This window comes from Nipponia nippon, unplaced genomic scaffold (genome assembly GCF_047370975.1).
Source record: "Nipponia nippon isolate SJK-2023a ecotype South Korea unplaced genomic scaffold, ASM4737097v1 scaffold_7, whole genome shotgun sequence".
Classification (NCBI taxonomy): Eukaryota; Metazoa; Chordata; class Aves; order Pelecaniformes; family Threskiornithidae; genus Nipponia; species Nipponia nippon.
In genome coordinates, this window is record NW_028262391.1 from 31,455,396 (window position 1) to 31,483,174 (window position 27,779).

The 27,779-nt window shown below is 45.5% G+C and overlaps 1 protein-coding gene across 4 annotated transcripts in view; it reads left to right on the top strand.

Moving 5' to 3' along the window:
• The first annotated feature begins 1,199 nt into the window (after positions 1-1,199).
• The window catches only part of EDC4 (enhancer of mRNA decapping 4), a 41,516-nt gene continuing 14,936 nt past the window's right edge, over positions 1,200-27,779 (top strand). For 3 of the 4 annotated variants that reach the window (XR_015700452.1, XR_015700453.1, XM_087739307.1), the window contains exons 1-20: positions 1,200-1,366; positions 5,511-5,667; positions 6,773-6,884; positions 8,012-8,111; positions 9,659-9,848; positions 10,919-11,066; positions 11,595-11,699; positions 12,610-12,719; positions 13,304-13,387; positions 13,960-14,055; positions 15,087-15,189; positions 15,655-15,835; positions 17,722-17,794; positions 18,257-18,348; positions 19,010-19,206; positions 21,440-21,528; positions 22,313-22,466; positions 23,203-23,666; positions 25,277-25,378; positions 26,358-26,510. Coding sequence is in view for 2 of the 4 variants with exons in the window: in XM_087739307.1 (XP_087595433.1) it covers positions 1,288-1,366; positions 5,511-5,667; positions 6,773-6,884; positions 8,012-8,111; positions 9,659-9,848; positions 10,919-11,066; positions 11,595-11,699; positions 12,610-12,719; positions 13,304-13,387; positions 13,960-14,055; positions 15,087-15,189; positions 15,655-15,835; positions 17,722-17,794; positions 18,257-18,348; positions 19,010-19,206; positions 21,440-21,528; positions 22,313-22,466; positions 23,203-23,666; positions 25,277-25,378; positions 26,358-26,510 (2,789 nt within the window). In the remaining 2 variants the exon portion in view is untranslated. The remainder of the gene's footprint in view (positions 1,367-5,510; positions 5,668-6,772; positions 6,885-8,011; positions 8,112-9,658; positions 9,849-10,918; positions 11,067-11,594; positions 11,700-12,609; positions 12,720-13,303; positions 13,388-13,959; positions 14,056-15,086; positions 15,190-15,654; positions 15,836-17,721; positions 17,795-18,256; positions 18,349-19,009; positions 19,207-21,439; positions 21,529-22,312; positions 22,467-23,202; positions 23,667-25,276; positions 25,379-26,357; positions 26,511-27,779) is intronic. The other variant, XM_087739308.1, reaches the window with a different exon arrangement.

Sequence of the window (27,779 nt, forward strand, 5' to 3'; positions counted from 1 at the left end):
CTGGTCATTTCTCAAATCTGGCTGCTTTGGCATTTGAACTGCAATGGAGCTTTCTTCAAAGCTGATGTTAGAGCCCTCCTGTTCGGTATTGCACCATTTTCATATATTCCCTGTTTCAAATATAGGACTGTTCTGGTGGGCTCACAGTTAATCACTTGAAGGGGTGAGCTCTTTCAGTAGAAAGAGGTATTTTGCGTGGTCACTGCAAATAAAGATCCTGATATTGTAGCTCCAGATCTAAATGAAGCCTGGCAGAGGAGGGAGGATCTAAGAATAGCTCTGGCTTATGAACCTTGCCCTGCAGAAGGATCTGGTCCGTGAGGTCAGGGTAGTGCTTTGAATAATGAGCTCAATAAGCCAACAGAGAGCTTGCTTAAAAGTCAGGTTAAAGGAACGACATGTGTGGCAGGTATTAGTTTAAAAACTATCTAAAATGGGATTCTTTTAGGCCATTAAAAGTTCAACGCAGTTATCCTCCAAAATCGGCCGTGTAGGTCTTTCTGGGGCTCTTTTTCCTGCCTTTCTCCACACAGTCATTCACTCCTGGTTCCTTACCCGGAGGAGACGAACACCAGAGTTTCTAAATCAGTATTGCTTAATAATATTGACACCTGCAGGTCACTTTTGATGCCTGAACAGATTTGCTGTCTCTTCACTCTTGTTTTTCGTGCCCATGCTTACTGCAAGTGATAGACCGAGCCCAACAGTCACCTCCTGGGTCAGGAGGCCTGTGTGGAGAGATGGCGAAAGCGGCCTGTGGTGGAGGGAAGGCCGGGCAGCTGTATGGGATTATTTTTCCCCCTAAACAACCTGAATTAACTCCTTATGAGCGAGACTTCAGGTGTTCCCTCATGGTATCGCACGGATGGGAAATCATGCTGGCTATAACGCCCGCGGGGGCCAGGGCCGGTGTAGGCCCTTGAGGCCTGCGGCAACCGGCTCGCCCTCAGTGCCCGAGCTGGCGGCAGCGGCCCGCCCGTCTGCCCCGGCGGGGCCAGCGGAGTCCCGGCCCCGCGGGGAGCAGGAAGGGGGCGGCGGGGGAGCTCCCGCCGAGGGAAGGGGCCGGGGCCGGGGCCGGGGCCGCCGGTCCTGGCCCTGCCGCCCGCCCGCCCCGCCCGGGGCCGGGCTGGCTCCGCCCCCGCCGAGCCCGGAACCCTCCGTCCCGGCGGCGGTTTCCGCCCGGCGCACCAGGCCCGGACCGGAGGCGGAAGCGTGGGCGGCGGGCCGGGCCGGGGCAGCGCGGTGGCGATTGTGCGGGTGGCGGCGGCGGGAAGCGGGCCGGGCCCCATGGCCTCCTCCTCCAGCATCGACATCGAGGACGCGACCCAGCACCTGCGGGACATCCTCAAGCTGGACCGGCCGGGAGGTGAGGGGCCGGGACCGAGGGGGCGCGAGAGGCCGCCGCCGGCGGGCCTGGGCGGGGCCGCGGCACACGGCCGGCGGCCGCGCTGCCCTGTCCCGGGCCGGGGCTGCGGGACCCTCCTCGGCCGGTGCGCCGCGGCTCCGCCGTCTGTCAGGCGGCCGCGCTGCGGGGCTGGGCCCGTCTCCCTCGGGGCACCGGTGGCATCGCCCTCCGCCGGCTCTGTCCCGCTCCGGGCGGGGTCCCGCTCGGCCCTGCCTCGCTCCCTGAAGAGCCCGGGAGCCAGCGGGGAGGCCTGTACCAGCCGGGTAAGGAGAGGAGCCAGCGACCCAGCTTGAGGACCCTCGCGTATGGGAGAGGATTTTTGTCGTTGAGCATAGTGGGAGCAGCTCAGACCCAGAGCTCGCTGCTGCTGCGGGTCCCTGGGCTCTTTTTATCCAAGAGGTATTGCTGCTGAGAACTGATCAGCACTGATCTCCTCGACCCAAGTCTCTCTCCTGTGTTAGGAATGCTTTGAGTTTTTCCCAAGGTGTCTTGCTGGGCTCAGTGGAAGGAGCTATCAGGCCTCTCTGAGATCAGTGCCATCCTCAAACCTGATGAGGTAATGGTCTGAAGGACACTGAGACCATAAATATTTTAAAAAGAAAAAAAAACAAAAAACAACTTAGCCTCTGGGTAGAGGACAGAATTTATGCCCGTGTTGTGCTCCTGTTGAGGAAAAGGCAGGAATAACATAACTTTTATGTGTCTTGAGAGTCAATACGAATGTGCTACTCCCAAAGCAACTGCCAGATGTGCTGCCTTTTGCTTGGCCAAAAGGGTGAGAGGTTAGATGCAGGATTGTTGTGGGAGACGTGTAGAGGCACATGGGGTGATGGAGCAAACCTACCGGAAGCCAGCTTCGTTAGTTTTACTACCCATAGAGAAACTTCTCATTACCTGAAGTAGTTTCTCTTGTTTCTGGAGCGCTTGGGTGCTCCCAGGTTATAATTCTTATAAGAAAATACAATTTTCCTTCACAGTGCAGCACTCTATACTTGAAAGACTGAAAGGAGAACTCAGTGCAGGGATGAGGAATGCTTGTTTCAAATAGCAGTTTCTGAACTGAAAGGGTACGTCATGGTTGGGAAGTGGTTGGAGGTGTTTCTGTTCTCTCAAGATAACTTGACTTTCCCCTGAAGCAGCTTCTCTTGCTGGTTGAAGCAAAGGAGTTATTTACTGAGTATGGCTTATTTCTTTTCATTTTTCTCCTTTCCTATTCATTCTCTTTATACCTTCTCTGTCAACTCTAGCGCGCAAGAAGGCAGTTAAGAGGAAAAGGAGCAAATGTACAGTAAGTCAAGCAGTAAGGAACCTGTGCTTGTTCTCAGCAGAAATCACTGCCTGGGTGAATCACTGCAAATAGACTTGAAAGAACTGGACATAATAAAGTGAAGAGCAAGAGTACTTGTTTGTTAACTGAAAGCCTCTGAAAATCCTGTTAGGATGTCAGAGGAAAGGGAAACTGGAGGATCCTTCAAGGCTTTTGAAAGAGTATAGAAGCAGCCTCATGAATTGCGTGCGTAGGGCTAGTCTTGTCTGGCATAAAGTTGCTGTGGTCAAGGTCCTCTGTAGTTCCAGTTTCTGTTACACCCTGGGTTTCACTTAATATCCAGCAGAGACTAGTGTAGCTGCTTTCTAAGGCTGCTGCCAGGAAGAAGGTTTTGCAGTACTAGGTGCACATAGCTATGAGCAGCATTATGTTATTCTGGGTCCTGTCCAGGCAGATGACAAGAAACACTTCCCTCTCTAAAGAGTTTACAACTGTCACAGCACTTTTTTAGTTCTGCTGGGTTTGGCGATTGTAAAAATGCGATCCACCACCAAAGTCCCTCTTGACACAGTTTTCTCCCAGTTTCAGCAAACATCATCCGTTGCTTCAGAAGCCCTTGCCTGTTTTTGATGCCATGCCCTCAGCAAAGGGAAGCTGCATGATCAAACCACGGACCTCCCAGCTGGGGCCTGTAGACAGGCCATCAATGCCAGTGTGCCGTGGAGGAGAGTCCCTGCTGGGGTTGTGGGCAGGATCCTTCAATCCGTGCTGAAATCTCTGCTGATAACCAGGTGTTAGGTGGGCTCACCCTGCTCATGTGGCGTTTATCAGGGAAGTCACCATTCAGTACAAAGTACTGTCCCTGATGCAGCAGGGGGTGGGAGCAGGAAGAGTTCAGGATCTTGGCTCTGATTGCTCCTGCTTTCCTGCTATTTAAAAAGGTAATGAATACAATCGCACTTTTTTCCCTTTGAAAGCCAATACTAGTCTAGGTTAATGTTTTGTTCACATACCTGCTAAACCCTGAGCCTGTTCCCTTCTTTTATGCCTTCAGGACAGTGTGCAGGCAGCACCTCTGCTTGTCTGGCTCCCACTAAGACAGAGCGATGGGCTAAGCCCATTCCTGAACCTTGGTGTACTGTTGTTGTGCTCATCGGCATCTGTGGAGGGTTTCCTCCTTCCCTTTCCCACGGAGCAAATGTCACTGTCCTTCTGTCCAGAAAAGAGCGGAGATACTTACATGAGCCATTCCTGTTGCTGCAAATAGAGCAAAGAATGTGTCCTCTTTCTCTGGTAGCCGGGATGCTTTTCCTGTAGTGAATATTTTCCTGCTTTTGGTCACAAAGGATAAATTGCAGTCGATGGAAGCTGCTGCAAGTGGATGAGCACCCACCATATGCTATAGGAATAAGGGGCGCATCTTAATCTTGCAACAGAAAGCACAGCACAAATGTGTTAGGCGGTTACAGGATGCCGTTCCCTGGCCTGAAGTTTCCTTGTGCTGTGTGAGCACCACTGCTGTTTTCTTCATGCAGTGCAGGTAAACTGAGGTGAGCACCCAAATGGTCTCTGCATCGGGATACCCTGTTGCTGCACAGGCTTTTTGTGTCCATAGCATAGTTGCTGATTTAATGACTCTGTTCATAAACAGGCAAGTTTTAAATATTCTTCTGGCAAATGTATAATAGTCACAGTTATTTCTATAGGCAGCAGCACTCATCCTGATATGTTAAAGCCTACTTAACAACTGAAAGCTTGCCTTACTTTCAAAGGACATGCCTCATGCCCACAGTTATGTTTAGGTTTGTTATGTGTGCCAGTAACAGTGGAGCTTCTGGTCCTGGGAGCAGCCATTTTGCAAGAGCTCAGCAGCAGTTGTTACCTGGCAACAGTATACGAAATTCCAGTTTTCAAAACCAGTGAAAATTTCAAGCAAGGATTTTGCTGAGACAGGAGGCTTTGACTTCAGTGTACTGATGTGTAAGGGCAGATGGAGTGGGCTTGCTCTCCAGTGGGGATTGTCAACTCTTTACCTTGCTAGTGAAGTAGAAAGAAGAGTCGTCTTCGCCCCCTGTTACACCTGTCCCCTTCCAAAAGCCTTCAAAAGTCATGGAGGCCACCAGGCAACTTGTGCTAGGCCAAATACATGAAGTCAGGGCACATGCACTCTTGAAAGCACAGCTGAAACTCTGAAAAAATGGTTGCTTTACGTAAAACTTGAGTGCTGTAAACTTCTAAGTAACTAGTTGACCAAGGGAAAAATATGGGAATCCCGTAGGCACAGCTGCACAGTTTCATAGCTAAGTTACTTGAATGCCTGGGCTTTGAGGTCAGGTCTCGCAGTCAGAAGCCAGTTTTGGAAAGTAACAAATGTATTATTTCCAGCCAACCCCAAATGTTGCAGCTAGCCACTGTATTGGTGGACTTCAGAGATCTCTCTGCAGGCATGAGGGTTAGAAATGACCCTTCAAGAACCTTTTGGTCTGGTACTTGATTCAGTAAATCTGAATCACCAGCTTAGTCTTTCTGATCCAAGACTGTTTGCTCCTCAAACCTGGTAAGTTCCTTGTACCTGTTCTTTGGTGTTTTTCTGGTCTGCTGGGATTGCTTGTGTAAGAAAAAAGCTATGACTTCGCTCGTTTGTGTGGAGATAAGTTTCTTACATGGGAGGTCTCTTACACATCCTTTTTGGAGAAGAATATTTTTCCCAACCAATTCAGCATATTCTACCTGATAGACAAGTAGAACCTGACAAAAAACATCTGGAGGTAGTGTATTTCATCCAGTGCTATTTCTTTTAAATGGAGATTGTGCACAGTTGGTCATGCTTTTCCCTAGGTTCAGTGAACGAGAACCAGAGACAGTCAAATTCGTATAATGGAGACCTGAATGGACTGCTGGTGCCTGATCCCATCGTGGCCGGAGATGGACCTTCTTTGGCTAAGCCAGTGCATCGCAGCATTTCTCTGGGAGCCCTGCAGGAGAAGCAAGTTATGTAAGTTTTGTCAAAAAAAGGCTTTTTAACCAAAAATGGTTAAAAATTAGTTCTGGTGAGCCTGGACAAGCATGCTGGGAATCTGACAGTGAGTTTTACGTTGAGTTCAGGTGGCAGTTGTGAGTCCATGCTATTGGTAAGAGCTTTTGTAGTTTTTGCGATGCTGATGCATGGAGCCTGCCATCCCTGCTGCTCAGGAACTGAAGAATATCAGCAGAGCTGTTTAGGGCGAAGGGGAGCAGGACTGGTCGCATGGCGGACATTGCAAGTCAGAATGGAGGTAAATTAGCAGGGCTCTGGGTGGAACTTAGTGTTCTCATGTAGACCTCCAGCTGGACTCTTTCAGGGACCCAAGTTACCTAAGTGGTAACTTATACCAGTTTGTAGACCTTGCACTTGTCGAAGTATTTCTCTCCACATAACTTAAAACGGGACAAATGATCCTGAGATAGATTTCTACCTAACTTTTTGCTGAGTTGTCTGTATACATCAGTGTGTTTTGGACAGTACATGTGCTTTTACCGCTTATATGCAAGAGAACACATGCATATAGAACACTCTGGATTTGTCATAATAATACAAATCCACAGCTACAAATCCACATCAGTCTAACTAGTGTAATGCTTGGCTTCATGTGCTGACTCTTAACATCAGAGCTCATGTAAATAGCTTTTGTTTGGGTTCTCTGGTCATAGTTTTGGGAGAGGATGCTGTGAGAACCATGAGCAGTGTGCACTGTTGATGAGGTTCAACTGGTTGGCTGTGGTCTCTTTACACCTTCCAATGTTGGGTAGTAGTCAAGGCTACTTTAATCAAATATATTTCTGTGCTCAAGTCAAATAGAGTAATGGACTGTGAAAAGAGACTGGAGGCTTTTAAGCTGAACAAACCAGGTATTTGGCGCTCTCAAACCTGTGACACATGGGGAAGGGAGACTCTTAACTGAAAGTAGTTTCTGTTTTCAGTTGTTCAGTTCAAACCTCCTAGATGCACAGATATTCTTTCTGCATTGCTGTTAAAATCATGAATGGTAAATATCTGACCTCTGTTCTCTTCCTGTGAGTCCTGTCTGAGTGTTTTTTTTCCCCTTTGTTTTTCTTAAAAGCTGTCTTTCCGGTGATGACAGCTCCACTTGTGTAGTGATATCAGCAAAAGATGTGGAGATAGTGGCCAGCAGTGATTCCAGCATCACCAGTAAGGCCAGAGGGAGTAACAAGGTAAGGAGCAAGACAAAGCATAATTCTGTTTCTTTTTTTAGTCACATCAGCTCATGCTCAAATATTTTAAACAGAAATTACTATCTTCTTTCTTGTGTTATAGGAGCTTCTAATTAGGTAGACATTTGTCAAGGAGCTTAACAAGGGGAGAAAAAAATTGGAGTGGTATCTTGTTAGCTGATTGTTACTGTTATTCCAGTCTGGCCAAGTTATCGTCTAATTTTCAGGAATAATTCCATGATCTAAGCTGTAGGCTGCTGGGAAAGTGCCCTTCCTTCACAAACAAGCTTTCCCTACTGATTGTTTCTTCACTGGAAGGTCCTCACTATGGAGAGAGGGTTGCCCTTGATAGCTTGCTAGCCTCAGTCCTGCTGAGGCCTCCACTCAGCAGATCAGAGCTGCAGAATGTTCTGAGATTAGAACTAGTGCTGTAGCAGAGTATGAAGACATGCTGAGAACAAATGCTAATAATTGGGAGAGAGGACTCTGGTCTTGATCCTCACAGCAGTTTTCTATATCATTTTGTTCTTCAGTGTGCAGTGAATTAAGGGACCACAGAGATAGTAAATGAATACTGTACTGTGTTATCATTATTTTTCATAGATAATACTGAAGATAAAAATGAAGAGGAGGATCACTGCCATAATTTCCATAGTATTTCTTAATTCTTTGCTCGCAGAGGCAATGCTTATCAAATAAGACCAGGACTCTCAGTTTCTTGGAAAGCAGTATTAAAAGTAAAAAGCAAGTGCCCATGCAGCAAATGTGTTTCTGTATTTCAAAAAAGTTTCCAATAACTGGGAATCCAGACACAGTGCTAATAAAGAGGTAAAGGCTGCTTTGCTGTAGTTACAGGGTAGAGTGTTGTTTTGCAGTGTGACAAATTCAACGAGTTGCATTCCTTCTTGCAATGGAAGGAAATATTCATCAGCCTCCAGAACTTTGAATGTTTAGGGCTCTGCTGCCTGGTATTCAATGTGCAGTTCTCCTTACTGACTGCTGCTTCTAATAGTTTCCTATTAAGCATTACAGATCTTCCCAGGAGGAAATCATATATTTGGAAGTTTGTTCCAGGAAAAAGTTAATTCCAGACATTTCTCATATTTTGTTTTCTTTCTCTTGAGCAGGTGAAAATACAGCCTGTTGCTAGATATGACTGGGAGCAGAAATACTATTATGGCAATCTGATAGCTGTTTCAAACTCTTACCTGGCTTATGCCATTAGAGGTGAGATACCTTCTTATCTTGGATGTGATTTGTATTCTTTTGTTCTGTGTATCTCTAAAAGAGGCAAAGTTTGCATCAGAAGAAGATAACTGGCAATAACTGAAATGCTTCTTGGAATACCAAGATCAGGGTGCTGTTGTAGTGGGAGTACAAGTGAAGCTGGAGCTACAGGGGAGGGAAGAGTTGGTGGTGCAGGAGAGTTTCCACGGAGAAGGAAAGCTTTTCTGAAGTTAGAAATAAAAGAAAGAGGAGGTCTCACTGGGGATGGAGGAAAAGTTGAAGTATTACATTGGTTTTACTGGACACTAAGCTGATGTTCAGATTACTCTCTAATTAAATATTTCTGCAGTAAACAAGCTTCTCTGTGGCTAAGCACAGAAACAGCCCCATGGTAATTTGAGCAGATAAATGTTTGTGATGGATTTGCTTGCATAAATTTAGAGTTGAGTTTAAGGCTAAATTTAGAGGAGGCAAAGAGCAATGTAGATGCACTGTATTTTGCAATAAGAAGGGAGAAAAAAGCAGAACAATGCAGGGAAAGACTGTTTCACAACAAACATGAAACAAATGAACACTTAGTCATCTGCAGTGTCTCTTTCTGCTCATATAAGCACACAGTGTTTGGGGCTCCATCAGCTCTTCCCTTTCTTCTTAGTTCTAACACCCATCAGTTTGTCTGGCCTTTTATGAACTACTACTCCTGTGTTTTTTCCTAGCTGAGGTTATTTTAGAGCAGCTTTAGGGCGTCTCACCCTTTTCTAAAGTATTAAAGCTTGGGTGCAGTAACACTATGGAAAGCTGAGTGGTCTGCTAGGGCTGGCTTGGGCATCAAGAAGTGGAAAGAATAGGGTCACCATAAGACTGCCTGCATTATAGTGATGTTTGTCTGAAATGGGGAAGTTGGAAACTTTGCTTGGTATGTGCATGCTCAAAAGCATGGTCTTTTCAGTCATGCAAGCCAAAAAGCAGTACTTTTTGCCAGGTAAGTGTTTATGCTTTTTACATTCCCCTTACAGAACATATATTTGAGCTGCCTCCTCTTAGTGACTCCTTTTCTCCACTTACTGAAAATGAAATTGCAATTAAAATTAATTCACTGTCACTGGAGGTCAGCCTTGGAGGTTTGGTAGCTTTGTCATGAGCCCAGGATAAAGATTTAGGCCTTACATTTAATGAAGGCATTTTTGACGAGAATAATCCTGGGAATCACAAGAAGTCAACTTCTGTTGACTTTTTAAGTAGAGCAACTTAGAAATTGAGGTGCTCAAGAAATTGTAGAAGATATGGGGAATCAAGCTGCCCCTTACAAGGCAGGCAAACTCCTTGATGCTGCTGTTCCAGTCTTCTGCACCCAAGCTGAAAAGTGCAGTGAATATTTGTGCATGTATCCTGGGTCTTGAAAGGGTTTGTTAACATGGTACCTATTGATACGGGTTTTCAGTGTGTTGCCAGTGACAGCTGATGGCAAGATGGGTGCTGGAAATGACAAGCCGATGGCTGGAAACAGCACAGATAAATGATGACTTCTCCCTCTCTCTTTTCTGCAGCTGCCACTAATGGCTCCGCTATGGTGCGGGTGTTGAGCGTCAGCGCTGCTGAGCGGACCTTGCTGAAAGGATTCACAGGTGGTGTGGCAGACCTGGCTTTTGCTCATCTCAACTCCAACCAGCTGGCATGCCTGGATGAGGCCGGCAACCTTTTTGTCTGGCGCCTGGCCATGGATAAAGAAAAAATCCAGTATCTTGTCAAAATACACCTTGTAACAGTCTGTGTAATGGTTAGATGTGAATGCAGCCTGAAAATTGCAACTCATTTTGTAGCCTTTTCAGAATAGCAGCTTGTAGGAGGAAGGTCAATAGTTTTGCCTCTTCCAGAGTATCAAATCAGTCAACCTGTGCCTCTATTCAGCCCAATCATTATGTGAAATTGCATGTAACTTGAAATTCTAGGAGTGACACCTCAGTGCTCCTTCTGGTCCAGGCAAAAGTAGTCACTGAGAAGTGTCAGTCTGTACTAGCTGGCCTTACACATGGACACTGTCACCTCGACCGTGTGACAGAGCTTTTTACTCACACTTGTCTGGTTCTAGCTCTTTTCCTCAGTTACTTATCTGGGCAAGAGGATGTAATTCTTCCCTCCTGCTCGCTGTCTTCCTTCTAAACCTGTCATCCCTCTTCTTTTAGTGGTCCTGAAATGTTATTTTTAGTGTTTGATTCATTGCCCTAAATCTTTTCCTTTTAATTGCTAGGAGTCACTGCTCAGTGCTTTTGGGAATTACGTCAGTCTGTGGGGTATGTCGTCTTAGGTTGTGCCTTCTTAATTTTAATTGTATACTATCATTTCAAAAGCAACTGGAGCAAAGGTGGTTGTAGTTGTTTAAGATCTGATTTGTATGGGTGGACGAGAGCACTCAGTCTGGGGCAACGTGGTAGCTTTTCTGTCTTTCTGTGGTAGTGTTGCTATGCTAGCTGAAATCATTTAATCTGTCCATTAGCAGTCGCGTGGATTGCACGTTCAGGGGTGGGTGCGTGTGCTCCTGTTATGCTTATCCTGTCCCTGTCTGCAGCCTGCAAGAGAAAATTATGAGACTACTAACTTTTGTAAGCTTAACCTCTTCTGCCAGTGAAGAAGTGCTAGCTTGCTACCTTTCTTAGCGGAATCCTTTTATCTGATTTCTTTTTGTGTCTCAATGATCCAAAAAATCTTGAGGTTTAGTAGTATTTACTGGATGGACCACACCTGAATAGGTTATTGCTGAGTGTCAGTAGCACTGCCAGAATGTTATGTTTCTTAACCGTGGTGATCAGAGAGGAGATCTTGGTTAACATCAAGCGACCTGACAATACCCCATTGAACACCTCTCGAAGAATCATCTGGTGCCCTTTCATCCCAGATGATAATGAGGAGAGTGGTGAAGAGGGAAGTCAGACATTGGCGTTGTTGCATGAGGACAGGGTAAGGAAACCTTGCTTTTGAAACGTTGTCCCTTATAAAAGGGAGAGAATCTAATGAAGGAAAGAACCGATATGATCAGAGATGTAAAGGCTTCTGTCTAGTCTGTGCTGGGGATCCTCCCATAATATGATATGTGGGATTCCTCTCTTCCGAGGAGAGGTCATACTGATCTTTCTTCAGGGTTCAGGAGGAAGGAAAGTGGTACCAAATACCTTCTGCTTACCATCAAATAGTGGGACCGCTAGAAACAATGTGGAGGGTCAGAGGGTTCACTCATCTGCTCAGGCTGAGCCAGTTCCCAGGGGTGGGGGATTGGTGAGCCACAACTACAACTGCCAAGAGCAGTTCCCTGTACTTATGTATAGCTGGGTGTCAGGCAAGCATCTAATGGCCAGATTGGATGGAAGTGGGAAGGTTTTTGCCATTGGGCTGGTATGTCAGGATATAAGACAAGGATATAAGAAATTCTCTACTGGATCAGATCAGTAGTTGTAGAAATAAACCTGTGTGCCCATGTTTGTTTTCCAGGCAGAGGTGTGGGATTTGGACATTATCCGAACGAACAACAGCTCCTGGCCAGTGGAAGTGCCTAGCATCAAAGAAGGCTTCATTGTAGTGAAAGGCCACAGCACGGTATATACCTGTTTTGCTTTCTTTACTGCCATCACATAGGTGATCGCTACAGATCACTTAGGTTTTCTTTAGGTTATAGTGTCTCAGGAGCTGCAGTTCTTAGGACAGTTGGCTGTAAAAAAAAAAAAAAAGTTTCTTACCCATCCACACTAACACCCACAACCTGCTGGCTATGTACTCACACTACTGGTAAATAACCTTTGTTTAAAGAACCAAGGTGCATGTGTAGTCATTTGCTTTGAAAATGGCTCTTGAAAAAATTAATCTGTATTTCCAAGGGCCTATTTGACAACCTGGGCTGTATTTCGACTATGTTGTTATATCTCCTGGTAAATGGAACACTTAACACTGCAGTGGTTTACTGCTGGATGAGAAGGGGAAAATTAAGCCCGATGTCCTCTTTATTCTTCTATGATTTCCCTAGTGAGTATAGTTATATCTGTGAGTACAGTGGACCAGGACCGCAGCTGAGTATCCAGTGGGTGATATTTCAAATATAAAATAAACAACTGAGTCCAATTTCACTTCCTGAACAGAGTGATGACAAACTAATTGTATCGCTTAGATGAAACAATTATGATCATGAGATAATAATTACTGCGAAAAGCCAGAAGATCCCAAACCAAAATGAGCTCTGTTCATAACATGAGTAACAGTGGGAACAGTGGCAGCACAATCCATTGTACTTAAATTCGCTGTCTGGAAAAGGTGATTGTTAATTATTGCAAAAAAAGCCCTGTCAGTTCTTCTGTGAATGGTTAAGTTGCCTGGTGACATGTCTGTTGGAAATCCCTCTGACCTCATATACTATCAGACTGTTAGTCAAATTCCTGTGTGAAGAGAGTACTCTTTCTCCAGGAAGAGCTATAAAATCACTTTTCTGTGTCTTTTTTTTCCCCTCTCTGTGTAGTGCCTGAGTGAGGGAGCACTTTCTCCAGATGGAACTGTGTTGGCCACAGCAAGTCATGATGGTTTTGTCAAATTCTGGCAGATCTATATTGAGGGGCAAGACGAGCCAAGGTAACTGGAGAATTGGAAAATGGAGGATCTTGGAACAGAGAGCAGTATTTTCTCTGTGAGAATTTCCTTGTTAGAGAATCACCTGCAATGGTCGTTCTCAGGACATTATAAAGACATAGGGTGAATGTTTGTAAAGTAATTTGTTGCAAAAGAGTTGTATCACTGAATATCCTGTATGCTCAAAGTTTGATGAACTTGGGGGAAGAAAGCAAAGAGCTGTGTCTGGAAGCAGGAGCTCTGTGCTTTGCGTAGGCTGTAGTCAGACTCTTTTGCGCTGTTCCTGTAAATGAAGAAAGCTGCTCTGAGCTGTTCTTCTCAATGTTGACTTCTTTTCTGTATTGTTAAGACACCAAACCAAATACCAACACATGATTTCTTTTTTTTTTTTTTGGTCACAATCTATGGCTGCATGGGCTGTGATCTCCTTATTTGATATAAGCCTGTAAACAGCTATGAGCTGATAACACTTGGTGGCTGCTGACTTAATGCTGTCTTTGGACAAGGGGTAATGCATTCAGCACCCACCTTGTATATTGCTTATTTACTACTCCCTGCATGCTCAGTCTTTTCTGATTCTTTCTTAGGTGTCTTCATGAGTGGAAACCCCATGATGGTAGGCCTCTTTCCTGCCTGCTTTTCTGTGACAACCATAAAAAACAAGACCCAGAGTAAGTTCCTAATCCTGTACTCGGATTATCAAAGTTTAGTGGTGTCTTCTAACTCTAGCTTTGGAGGGTTCCTTGTAACTGCATTGTACTTGTAAAAAATTAGGGTTGTGAGAGGAGCAAGTCCTGTCCTCTTTGTAGTCAGTTTTCTAGTGATGGAGAAATAAATAAGGCTCTGGAGCACAGTATAAACTGACCTTAATTCTAGTGTCAATTCCATGAAAGCAATGAAAATTCTAAATTGATGAGTGCTTTCAGGTTTGTGGTATGGTCAGTTCTAACTGGCTTGTAATCCTCCAAATTTCTACTGCAGTTGATTAAAAAGTAACTTTTGTTTTGGTTTTTTTTTTTTCATTTGTATTCTTTCTTTAGTCAGTTGTGGCCTTAAGGTTCTTGAGATCTACGAGAGCTATAGTGGTTTCTAATCTGCCTCAGAAGTAGAGATTTTCTGGGAACTTTAACACACGGTTGGGCAAAATCAGCTATGGACAGCTTGTGAGGAACTTTTCTGTGAAACACCCTTATAGGAAGGACCAGATCTTCTTTAAGAGATCTTAATTCTGTTGTGCCTGCAGGGTTCCGTTCTGGAGATTTCTCATCACAGGAGCAGATCAGAATAGAGAACTGAAGATGTGGTGCACTGTGTCATGGACCTGTCTGCAGACTGTCCGGTAGGTGTTGATATGCCAGCTCCCCTGAAGAGCTGGATTTACTTTGAGCAGTGGATCATAACAAAGCTCTCAATGTCCAGGTATACTTACTTTGCAAAGGAGATCCTTGATCTGCAATAGAGTCTACTCTAGCCCCAGTTAGAGCCTCCTCCTTTGCCACTCTGATCTATCTGTTGAAAGCTATCAGGGCTGTGACAGACTGTCAGGTCAAGCTTTGGCAAGAGAGAGGAGGTTGATCCTTTTATACAGTCTCCTTGGTGTTACCAAGACCTGTTTGTCTTCACTTTGGTCTGTAGAGCACAGACGTACCTGTAGGATGAGGAGAGACATTCCAAATTGCACTCCTTGAGAGCTTTCTTCTGTAAAAATACTAGATAGTAAAAACCAATCTAGGATGTCTTCCTTTTATTGCTTTTTCTGATTTTAAATAACAAGACACTGCTATGTTGACAGAGCTTAAGCAGTTATACAGGGCTTATTTGCAGAGCCATATAGGTCCAGAAGTTCAAATTCCACTTCAGTCCATCCCTTCACTCAACTTATGTTCTTTGGTATTACTTCTGGTGGATTGTGGCCTGTCAGATCACATGCATGTGTAAAGCCACTTGTGAATTGCCCCCTTAAAATGAGAAGAATATGGCATCCAGCTGAGTGCTGCTTTTTCCACCTCTTACTACAGAAAGTCTGTAACCTATAGAAGGGTTATTTTGGTTTGGTGGATTTTTGTTTTTAAATCTGTAGCATTGGTTCTTGTGGAACATGTTAAGTAATGACAAACTGTCATCTTTCATTTAAATGTTCAGAATCTATATCTAGATCCTATTCTGTGATCTCCATGCTGGTCTCTTAGCTGAAGTCAGCACTGATTTCTGCAATGATGTTTTTGTTCTAGTGGGTGGTTGCACTGTAATATGGCTGTAAAATCCTTAAGATTTTTTTTTTTAACTAATGCAGTTTCAAAGCAGTCATTCTGGTTGTGCTAATCTGCCTTGCTTTCTGCACCCCTCCCGCCCCCTTGTTCGTGGATCTAGCTTTTCTCCTGATATCTTCAGCTCCACGAATATTCTTCCCAGCCTGAAAGTTTGCCTGGACCTCTCCGCTGAATATCTGATATTGAGCGATGTGCAGAGGAAAGTAGGTGGTTCATTTTATTGCTGGCTGTGTGGGTAATGGTGACAGAAGGAGAAATGACCATCTGTGTGACTGATTCTGCTGCCTAGGTCTAGGATTTGCACATTAATAGCTAAAAATGTAGAGGCTGGCCTCAGCTATTTCACCATAAGATGACGAATGGTAACAATTCAGCTGATTTAATCTTGAGGAGCCTTAAGGATTATTTCTCACTCTAAAGTAAAGCTCTCATGTGGAGACTCCTGTGTCTGGAACAGTATGATTAAGTTCCTGATCAACATTGACTCAGACAGGACTGTGAGGTTGCCTTGGGTGTTCCCTTTCAAATTTAAATGGTCCAGGCTTTATTCCTCATGTTATTTCCATTGTTCCAAAATCTCGTTCAGGTGCTAGGGCTTTGTAGTCCGCATACATGTGCGTATGGTCTGCTCTGAAAGCCCAGTGACTTACTGTTTCTGATTCTTCCAGGTCTTGTATGTGATGGAGCTGATGCAGAACCAAGAGGAGGGCAAAGCTTACTTCAGCTCCATCTCCGAGTTCCTCCTTACCCACCCAGTCCTAAGCTTTGGCATCCAGGCAGTGAGCCGCTGCCGGTTAAGGCACACTGAAGTGCTCCCAGCAGAAGAGGAAAATGACAACTTGAGTGTAGGTAGGTGATGAAGAGAATTTGGCTGCTGTGAGATCAAGACTCCTTTCCTGACTGGTTCTGGCATTCTCATGCAAGGCTGGCTCTCTTCTTCTCTTAGTCTGTATGAAATACATCCTGTGTAGCTAGAGTACTTCAGGGAAACACAGTAGAGTTGGCTACAAGGGACCTCTGGAGGTGTCTGGTCTAGCTTGCTGCTTGAAGCAGGACTACTGCTGGTGGCAGATCAGGTCACATATGGCTTCATCTAGTTGCATGTTGAAGGCCCCCAAACATGACACTTCTGTCTCTGCTCTGGTGCCCTGTCCCAGGGCTGCACTCCTTCCTAAAGAAAATATTTCTTAATATTGAACCTGAACCTCCCAACCCAGGTTGTAGCCATTGCCACTTACCACACAGAAACTCCGCTGAGGTGTTTGTTGTTAAAAAAGCATTCCAGGGCTGTGTGGGCTTAAGTGACTGCAAGTGACCTTTTGGTTAAGGTAAGGAAAAAGATTAGCTGCTTGGTATCTGAGCCATGACACTTTTGCCATCACATAGCATTGTTGCCCTCAGCAGAACACAGGGGACAACTTTCTCTGGCAGCATAGGGCTGAGTTTCCCTCCAGCACAGTTTGATGCAGGCTCACAGGAGCAAAAGGGTTCCTGGAAGAACTGGCAGGCTATATTTCTGTGACTGCTTGTCTGAGTAAACTGTGTAATTAAACATCAGAGGTGTGAGCACGGGGTCTGAGAAACCAATTGGTTGCTTCTGAATTGTGCTGCCTGAGCTGTGATAGATGTGAGGACAGTACGCAGTTTGAGTTGAGGGAAAGGGTGGGATTCTTCTCCATCACTTCTGGAAGGCATGTTCCTAAGCCACAAAGCTTCTTGCAATAGAAATGAGCAAGTAACTCTCTTTTTAGAGGAAAAACACATGAGATGTCTTCTTCTGGCTGTTACTACAGTGAATATGATAGTGAATGCTGTGGAGAACTGTCCTATGTAGACATTCCTTGATCACTGGCTCTCTTCAACTGTTGGTTTGCTCCTGCTCTCCTGCCTTTCTGTTAGTAAAATTTGGAAAGATGCTTTGAACAACGTCAACATATTTCCTGTTAGAAAGATACAGCTGTATTGATAGTCCAGGAATGATGTGCTTCCCTATGCCACTTCTTGTACATAATTATAGTTAATTCATATTGTTGTCAATATTAGTGGCATTGCTCTGAAATGCAGAAGGAAAAATGACAGACACATGTAGCAAGTCAGGAGCAGACTGGGTCTGAAGCTTCAGGTCCCTGATTGGTGCACAGATAATTAGGACAATTTGCATAGGAATGCCTAATATATTTTTTAATGGGCTGTTAGGTTTATCTTTTCTACTCAGCCTCCTTAGGTTTGTTAGCAATGAGACTGATACAGGTGTTGAGTGAATGTTGTCAGTGCTGGCTCATGGGAAGTTATTGCAGAGCTCTTCATAATTGCAGTTGGTTACAGCCAGGAAGGATGGTTGAGCCCTAGTCCGAACTTCTGTATGATGTAAGCTAGTGTGTCTCTCTTAAAATACATCTAACCAGTCTCTTCAACAGCCAGAACAAATCACTGACAGTTCCAGACCTCAGCTTCCTCCTCTTTACCTAGTGAAGTATCTCCCCCCCCCGCCACCGCCCCCTTCCTCCGGGCTTATTTGACTGAACTAGGGAAAATTTGATTGCTCTCACATTGAGAAGTAAAGGGAGTGTAGGATACACTTTCCCTTAACAGGGTGAATCTACCTCTTAAATGTAGAAGTGATGAAGCTGTATCGTGCTGGTTCTCTGCTGCTGGTTCATCTGATATGATGGTTTTCTACTAGTTTGTCTGCAGTTTCCATCCAGCTTCATATTCTTCTTTTGTCTCATTTACAGAAGGTGCTCAGGGAGCCGGGGCTGTTGAATCAGCAGCAGGCGTGCTAATAAAACTCTTCTGTGTGCACACCAAGTGAGTATGTGTAGCAGCTGCCATGGGCAGCTGTCTACAGTTGTCCTAATCCTGCGCTGACCTATAGAAATTTAACTTACCAATTCCTTTTGCTCATAACAAAAACTACTTGGATCCGTAGAAACTTCTAGCTGTGGTGTGTTCAGTATGGCCTTACCAGGAAGTAGCCCTGCATGGTGCTGTGGCAAGCTAGTATTTTTGTCTCCATGAGTACACAGTGACTTATGAGTTGTGCTCATGTGTAAGTGCTGGGAAACATCTCTTGAATACCCTGGATGCCAGAACTGGGTGGCACAGCTGAATGAGGATCAGCTTCTGCTTCTTCTGTCATGGGCGGAAAACACTAAAGCATATTCCAAGGGAATCAGTTACATGAAGAGGAATCCTCTAAGCATTAGACTTCTCTTTGTGATTCATAAACTAACCAGAGATACCTGTTTTTGTTTGGTTTTTTTTTCCCAGGGCCCTACAGGATGTGCAGATTAGATTCCAGCCTCTTCATAGTCCTGACATGAGTGCATCCATGCCTTCCCATGGCTCTCATGAAGAATTTGGTGAGCATTTGTGTTAAATCATCTTCAGTGTTGCTGAGCCTTTAAAGGTTGTTGGAAGAGGGGCAGCAGGAGAGCAGCTTTGGTGCCTCTTTGTAATAGAATAGAGTGGTGTCATTGCATAAAGGGTTCTGAATATGGACCAGCTGTGAAGCAGGCCACTTGATTAGAGCCTGATGCGAGCATGGAGCATGGGGACATGTTAGGCTAGGAGTGCTAATGCTTTGTGCGCACTTGAGTTCACCTTCCTTGGTGATTTGGTACTTGTGCCAGAAACTTGATGTTTGTCTCTTGTCAGGTGGAAGAGATTACAGTGACAGCAGAGCTTTGGGAGTAGAGGGGACTGGACTGTGTGTAGCGTGCTCTTTCAGTTCATTCACCATTCTGGGATGTGGCTGTGAAATTGGCCCTGCATTTAGGGAAGAAAGGAAGCTTGGATCTCTTATTATCAAAGCCTGATAACATCCACTGTTTAGCCTACAAAGAGTAAGCGTGACAAAGGGTTTGCCTTGCCCTTAGCTTTGATTAGGTTGTTGCAGGGTTTTCACTTGTTCTTTTGGAATCCAGTATGGCAGACAATGGCATAAATTCATACTTTGTGGAATTAAAGCTTTAGCTTTTGGGGGAAGGTCCTGTAAATTGATTTGTATTTCTCCTTTGGAAGCCTTTCCAGACCACATGGCTGATCTAAGCACAGAAGGGCTGGGATCTGAAAAAGGATCAGTGCATGGCTCTCAACCAGACCTGCGGCGTATTGCTGATCTGCCTGTACCAGCAGACTTTCTGTCTCTCTCAAATGATGCCAAACCTAAGCTGATGACTCCAGATGCATTCATGACACCAAGTACATCTCTTCAGCAGGTAACCAGAGAGCAGCACTGTTATTGGTGGCACAAGGGGTGGGTTTGGATTTTGATACCTTTGGGAACTTTTCCTAGGCAGTAATGACTCCAATAGGCTCTGTTAGCTGAATGCAGATCCCACGGAAACTCTGTGCAAGTGACCAAACTGAGTAAAGACATGTTGGTACATCTAAAATGCTAAGCTGGCCTAAGCTTGTGTTGCGAGTGCTGTGTTCAGCTGCAAAACTGCTGATGTAGCTGTGTTGTGTAGAAATACGGGTTTGCTAAATAACTGGGAGACTGGTTTACACATGTTGTTTGGGGTTGTGATATAACTATAATGGAAGAAAATAAGCCATCTCTGCGTATGCTGTCTGATGGGATCCTGTGGGAATAAATGTCTGAAAAGATCAGGTAGGTAGATGGGACTGTAACATCTTCTGCACGAGATCTGCAAATTATCGATCCAGTAGCTTGGTGGGTTTTTTTGAATCTAACACAACAAGCCTGAACTTGTACAGAAGGCAAGTCTTCTGTACTTTCGCCAGGGATTTTGGTATCAGGAAGCACGTGAAGTGTTCCTCAGGATTTGGTGATCTCTGCAAAGGATAACAGTGTTTTGGTGAAGAGCCATAAACATTCATTTACTCCTCAGTGGGGCTCTGATGGAGCAATCAGGAAACACAGAATTCTTATTAATGCTCTGTCACATGTGCATGGCGAGCAGTGCTGCATCATGCACTGTTGGGTCCTGCTGGGCATTTCTAGAGGCTGTCTGACACTGACAGTGTGCATCTGTCTAACTCAGTGCAGGTTTCTGCTGCCCCTTCTTGGTTATGCCAACAAGCAGAAGTGTAGGAGCTCACTATTTCTTGGCCACTCTGTATCCAAGTGTCATGTTAGTTTCTCTTAAACCCACTCAGATATTCTTGCTTTATAGCCTGCTTCTGTGCCTCTGTACTGAATTTGTGACTGTGTAGTTTTCTCCATATGCTTTTAGAATGGGATAGACATAAATTAAAAAGTATTTTTAAAAGTGCATCCTTTAAGAAAAGTGATCTGCAACTTAATTACAAGGTGTGGATTCCACTGGTGAGAAGCTGTGCTGTTTGTGTTTTCTCTGCCTTCCTGTGAGAAATTAACTGTCAGCAGTTATTTGCCATGCTGATAGAGTTCTTACAGGCAAGAGGAGAGTGCTCGTGAGCAGCACTCCACGTACACATCCTAAGGCAGGGCTTCCCCCTCCAACGGAGGAGCGCATGGTTGTCACCACAGCTTGAACGTGTACTGGAGGAGCCTGGATGAGGCACATGGAGATGTGCAGAAATGGAGTTCATGCTGAGTTGAGTAATGAGAGAGCGCCACCCCGGTGACAACTTGGGGAGCAAAGAATAAATTAAACTCCTCCTAAAGGTTTTGATGTTGCTGGCAAAGTTGCTGAGTGCAGGAGGTAATTATGTGCCTGAGGGTGGGTAGCCTTCCCAATGCAAAGATGTCCCAAGGGAGCAGAGAGTTGTTGATGGGCTGACGGTTGCACGTACTGTTTGCTGCACGGAGCAGCTCACTCTTCAGTTTAAACAGTGTAACTGTTCAGTTTAAACCTGGCTTTTCACTGCTACCTATTTCATGGCAGGCTTTTTCCTGTTGGCCCCAGGACCACTGTAGGGTGGATGCAGCCTTGAGCTTAGCTCTCTCTCTGCTCTCTGCCATAAGCACTGTCAAGCGTAAGAAGCTTGGCCACACCGACTTTCCTAGCTGAGTACTTGTGTGCTTATGTTGGTGTTCTCTGTAGGTGTTACTTGGTAGCCAGAAGCAGCAGTGGGAGACAGCATATCCCCCGTACTCTTCACTGCTAGCCAGCTAGCTAGATGAGCAATAACTCTTCTCGTGTGTTGGAGCATTCTAATTCCATGTATGGGCAGTGCAGGACCTGAACCCTGTACAGACTCTGGCCTCACTAGTGGCAACAGACCTTGACAAGGGCAGTCTAGCTCAAAGAACAAAATGGGGATCTGTGCGGAGCCCTGTTTTGGGAGAGCTCAATAAAAGCAGTCATGATTCATGTGATAAGGATGTATTGGGGCTTGCCTTTGACCAGCACCTGAGCACCCTAGCACAACTCGACGTATTTTTTTTCCTGTTCCTTCTTCACCAAAGACTCTTTAGGAGTTCTTCTAGAGCCAGCATTCTCAGGTTAAGTTCTGCTGTTGGACTTTTTTGTCACATCCTGACGGCTGTGTATTTTCTTATAGATAGCTGTATCTCCAGGCAGCAGTGTCAGTTCCCTGACTGCAGTCACAGCCATGAGTAGCACTTCTGTCACGGATGCCTCTATGCCCAGGTAAATAGCGCATGTATTAAATAATAGATCTGCAGCTGAACTGATACTGTCCTTCAGGGTGTCACAGACCTGTAGCATACCTTGTAGGAGGGGAGATTGTACCCAGAGTTAGAAACTGGCCTGAGTCCCAGCATCCCTATATGGGCGACTGTTTGCATCTCTAATGCAGCTTGGAGCATGCTGGTTGTCATCCAAGGGGCCAGCAATAGTGTTTAATTTGTGCCTCACAGGGTTTCTCTTATTGCATCTCAGTTTTGTTGCTTTACATGCTTCTCCCAAAGGGCTGTCATTGTTTACAGGTAAGAGAACACTGCAGCCACCAAGGACAGGGAGATAATTGGGACTGCTAGGAAAATCTTACTAGTGTTGCGGTGGGTTGGGCTGTGTAACAGGTGAAAACTTCACTTCTGGGGGCTCGGAAAAGGACAAAGACCTATCCCGTAGTGTCCTATCTCTCCCTAAACTCGGTGCAGTGTGCACTGAAGATATAACTGGTCTCTTCTCTCATTGACCCCTCGAATTCTAAGAGATTGCGATGCCCCCTTGTTTGTTTGTTTCCACCTGATATCTCTTTGGGCTGTATGAGGAGTAGGAGATGCAGGTGCTAGTTGACAGGGAGTAGCTGACCATGGTGGAAAGAGCAAGGGCTTGGAGAACACTAGTAAAGTTTGGGTTGGGCTCCTCCATTGACCTGTGGATCCCGTCTCATTACCTCGAGTGTTTGGTGCAGACCTGTATCATTAGGTTGGCCTGCTTGATTTGTTTGTGTCTCTCTTTTCTGCAGGGCGTCGGAAGACCTGACTGTGAGCCCCAAGATGCAGCTGGATACCAGCCTTACGCTGAGTAGCAGCAGCAGCAGTCTCCAGACTAGTCCTAGGAGCCATTCAGTTCTTATCCCAGGCCTCTCTGACAAACTAACACCAAAGGCACCTGTTCCAGTAAGGCTCTGAATGTTGCTCCCTTCCTTCTCCTCATGGGCCAAGGGACCTCTCTCTATGGGCCTATACAAGCTGAAATTAGACTTTTTTTTGGATATTAACAGGGACAGCATCTGCCCTTTGGAAAAAAAGCTGCTGGCACAGATCTGCAGCCAGGTTTCTACCCCTGTTAATGGAACTTGACCTCACGTAAAACAGCATGTCTCTGAAAACTAGAGACAGCTCTAGCTTGTGCTGTCACTATCACAATGGTTGGCCATGTTCAGCCTTTGTGTTAGGAGACAGTGCTACCTGGAAAGGTTTCTTCCTCCTATTGGTCTGACAGGTCTGAAACAATCATTTCCTATTCCTAAATTTTTCTTTCCAGGTGTGATGTAAAACAGATTATGACCAAAGCTTGAAATTGAAATAAGCTTTCAGTCCAGAAGATATTCAATGTTAAAACTTTTTCCCTCAAAGAGAAGGGATCCTGGAGCAGAGCAGGGAGGTAGAACTGGTGTTATGTTTTCTTCTGAAAGTGTGTTCAAACTAGCATTGGCTTAAGTGTGTTGCTAGCTCAGCTGAGAGCCCATTGCAAGTCTTGGGGCCCTTCTCTGTTGAATAAAGTGGGAGCACAGGGATCACGTGAGGAAAGGATACAGCTGGCTGTTTCCAGAGGTGGTTGATGTAAGGTACCAGGGGTTCTTGGGGTGTCTCCACATTACCCTAAAGGCTCTTGTTTGATTTTTGAATTCAGGTCACACCAGGAAACCCCTCCCTAGCACTGGAACTGCAGGAGGTGGAGCCCTTGGTGGTGCCCCAGGCTTCTCCCACCCGTGAGCGCTCGCCAGATGTCATTTCCTCTGCTTCCACAGCCATGTCCCAAGATATCCCAGAGATTGCTTCCGAAACCTTGCAACGTAGCTTTGCGGCAGCTCCATCAGGGCTACCTACGGAGGTGCTGGAGCCCAGTCATCATGCAGACAGTATGGCATCCGCTGCCTCAGCCTTGCATTTGCTGTCTCCAAGGAACCGGCACAATTCAGAGCACAGCCACCACTCTTTGGACATGCCTCCAGTGGAGGTGGACAGACTGAATGCTCCATCATTACTGGAGACTGCTTTAACTCAGGAAAATGCATCTTCTGACAGTGTTGTGAGTCAGCCATGGCCAGCAGCTCCTGACATAACCAGAGAAACCAGGAACAGCATGGCAGACAGGTAATCACTTGGGTTTGTCTTGCTTAGGGCAATTTCTTTGCACTTGCCAAATTGCTAGTTTGGTGAAAAGCTCTTACGTTGTGATTAAACCAGAGCAGTTCTCCTTCCCTCCTTTCCTTAAAGGGTCTGATGATTCAACCTTCCTGCATGCTTGGTCTCTGTATGCTGTGTCCTGAACTTCCTAGGCCAGCTCTAACAACCTTGCAGCATAAAGGATCTCTGTTAAGAAGGTGAAAAGTCTACTTTATTGGCCTTCTTGTTCACCTGGGAATGGAGACTTGAGAAGAGTTGGTTTTTTTGTTTTGGTTTGGTTTTTTTTGTACTCTGGAAATAAAAACAGTACAAGTCCAAGTCCCCAAGTGGGACAGGAAGTCCCCCAAGTCCCCAAGTGGGACAGGCCTTCTTTTTCACCTGGGAATGGAAACTTGAGAAGAGTTGGTTTTTTTGTTTTGGTTTGGTTTTTTTGTACTCTGGAAATATAAACAGTACAAGTCCAAGTCCCCAAGTGGGACAGGAACAGAGAGATGTGTCACTTCCAGAGTCTGTCTAGGTCAGGGCTGCATGCACCATGAGAGCCTGCAAACAGCTTCCTTTTCAACCAGGCTAGCAGGCTGAGAGTGTCAGTGTTGTCCCTCAAACTACTGAGGGCTGTTCCCTCCCATCAGAATTGCAAGAGAAAGGCCTCACCTTGTGCCTCCACACCTGAGGATGCTGCTTCAGGAAACAATCTCAATTCTGATGGCTCTGGGGAGGGCACTGAGGCAGTGTCTCTACGCAGTGTTTTTGCTTTTGCTCATAATTTGAAGTTGAGAAAATACTTTTATAGGAGTTTGCAACTCCCCTCAGTCCCACTCTGTCTTTGAATTCTTCAGGGCTTCTTATATCAGAATACCAGATCAGATATCTCTGGTATCTCTGGATCTGAGGTGGTTTTTTTTTTTTGTTGGGGTTTTTTTGTGTTTTTTTTTTTTTTTACATTCCAACTCAGTCAAGCCATCAGCCTATGTGAAAGTAACAAGTGCTCACTTCTGTCTAAAGATCTTCCTGCAAGCTGAATTCAGATAGACCTAGTTTACAGCTTAGAAGCACGTGCAATTTGCTTTCAAAATCTTTATGAAACTTGGACTGGATTCACTGTTAAAATTCTGTTCTGTCTGGTAGAGCTAACCTATCAAATTCACACATTTCCTCAGACACTTGAAAGAACTGAGAATCGCTGATGATTTTTGCCCCAGTGATCAGTATTACTTGAGGAAAAACAAACCCAAGATGATGCTATTCACTGAAATATGCTGTACTGTCCATTTGGAGTAGTGGCTTACCTGTCTTGCATGAATGTCTGTCAGGAGATTGTTCTTGGTTAGTGCCTGAAGCAGAGCTGAGCTACTTCTTCCTTCTTAAGGCCCCCAGAAAAATGCATGGAGAAGTTTGAGTGTTTAGTGCTTCTAAATAACACCTACTGCTTTTTGGATCTGTGCAGATAGGTGTGGGGTTTTTGTTTGTTTTAGACCTTCTGTCAGGATCTCCCATGAGAAGTGGAGTGAGCAAATATCCAAGCTGAAATAGACTTTCATGATGGTATTTTCTTTTTTTTTTTTTCCCTCCCATAGCCCAAGGGACGAGGTTGAAGAAAAGCACAAGAGCTCTTCGTATCATCGACACAGCTACCACCTGCTGCAGCATGACAGCCAGGATGCTAGTGCAGAACAAAGGTACCAGAGTGCTCAGCCCCCTCTCTCGCCCTGCATGGACTCAGTTCAGGCTGCATTCGTGCTTCTGTCCCCAGCAAGCCTTCACGTGTGGGGTGAATGTCTTTGCTTTGTCTCCTGACTTAATCTGTGTATGCAGTCCAGCTTCTGTAATGTTCTGATGGCTTCAGCTGATCACGAGATTGGCCTCTGGGCATTGTTGAATTTACTCTCTGTGCTGCCCCTAAGAGCAGGGACCAAGCTTAGTTTAATTACCAGTGAAAACCTATTGTGGAACCAGTTTCCAAATACTGTGCCTTAGATGAGGTAGCAAGGGTATCTCAGGAATTAGTTTCTTGCTTTTGACATCTTTGCTCCCTCACAAGCCACCCTAAAGCTCTGTGGGCACATTCTGTGTGCCTGGCAAGCTCAGCCCTGTTTTGACAGCTGAGGGTTTGTTCATAATCCACACTTCAATTCAGACTGAAACATGCAGCCTGTATTGGATGGCTGGTCAGCAGCTGAAGGACTCCAAGGTACTGAGGATCACGTGCTTCCTAGGCTCAAGCTGATTCTCCTCTGTTCCCACAATACTTGCTGCGTTAAGTGCTTTCTGCCTGTAAAGCTGTAAGGATATGCTGTGCTTTGGTTCCCTGCTGGGTCAGTGTCACATCCTAGGGCTCACGTGCTGGTGTGTGTATGCAGCAAGAACGGGCATCATTCCGCCACACTGCCTGACCACAGTGGTCCCTAATGCAGAGACCCTTCAAGTCTTGTTATGCAGCACTCGAGCTCAGCCTGAGCAGACCTGGATCAAAACGGAGCAGCACATGCTGAGCTCTGTAGAGGTCTCTGTGTTAAAGATCAAGGTGGCAGGTGTCCTTAGCCGAGTGACTCTGGCCACGTGTGGATGAAGAGCAGAGTGTGAATCCCCTCCCCTTAGTGAAGGCTAACACTGTCCAGTATTGCAAGTGATGTCCTCTCCCCTGCTGTTCCTTCATAGTGACCATGATGATGAAGTTGCAAGCTTGGCTTCTACATCAGGTGGATTTGGTGCCAAAGCGTCTACGCAGAGGCTGCCTGTGAAGGACTGGAAAGCCAAGGCATCCCCTCGGGCTTCCCCAAAGCTAAAGCGGAAGGGCAAGAAAGATGACGGGTACGCTGGGCTTGCCAGAATACAGATGGCTGTGGGACCAGCTATGCAGGGCCACAACCTGATGTAGCCATTAGCAGCGAGACTAGGGTCTGAGGCTGGGCAGCGGCCAAGTGCTCCCCGTTTTGCAAATGGTGGTAACCCCTCAGTGTTGCTGGTTCCTCAGACACTGACTGCCACTCGGGGGTGTGGGAGTAGGTTCTGCACTGCCTTTCCAGCTGGGACTCAAAATCCAAAATACAGCCTGGGCTTCAGAAAATGTGTGGAAGGTAAATTGCACATTGTGGGGGGACACTGGATCCATTTGCCGGTTTCAGTGAAGGGTTCATTGGAACTGTGATGCTGTGAGTATAGCTTAACAAGGCCTCCATTTGTGATTGGCTTCTGAACACTGGCACAGTGCCCTTGTTCAACAATATCTATCATTTGTTACCTGCTTGCTGCTTTTGTGTGTTTCTAAACGTGCCCAGATGAATGTCTTGTAAGTGCAAATTGATGGCTGGAAAGCTCTGCCCATAGCAAATTAGACCAACCTGTCTGCATTAATGTGAGGAGAGCAGCACAGCTTCTGTACGGGGCTCTCTCCTTGTGTTCCCATAGCTCCATGATTTGGATCTCTGGCTGTGCAGATTACAACAAAGATGGGCTATGGTGTTAAGTTTCTGGCTGTGGTCCTGTACTGTGACACCCAGAAGGTCTTAGCCTCTGAAATGACTTTCATTTTTCCTGCCTCAGTCCTTTTAAAGTTGCTGAATGGATGCTGTCTGGGAACAACAAATGTTTGCTTTCCTTATAGTAGCGTTTGAATATTCATAGATCTGTGACTTTGATGGAGCCATGCAATATTAGTGGATCAGTTCAGTGTTTTTCTTTATTCTGCTGTATATGCTGGAGTGCATCACTAGTTTCTTCACCCTGAGAGCTGGAATCACTCTAGATGATTTGAAGCTCATTAATTCTATATTTAACAAATGGGTGCTTGTTTTTTCTGTGTAAAATATCAGGAGACCTTCAAAAGCCGTTTGGCAAAGATTTCCCTGGATTTGAATTTGGACAAAACTGAAAAATCAGTGTGCATTGTTCCTTGTAACAGTCCTCATTAAGACTTGGTTGAAATCTCCTCCCTGTCAAGGGACCAGTCTGTAAGGAACTTCAGGGCCTGTGGGTAGTACAGACGATGGAGTCACAGTGCTGTAAGGACTGGGATTTCATCAGCTTCCCATCACTCTTCCTGTTACACTAGGCAAAACAGAAGTATGAGCTTCTGCTAGG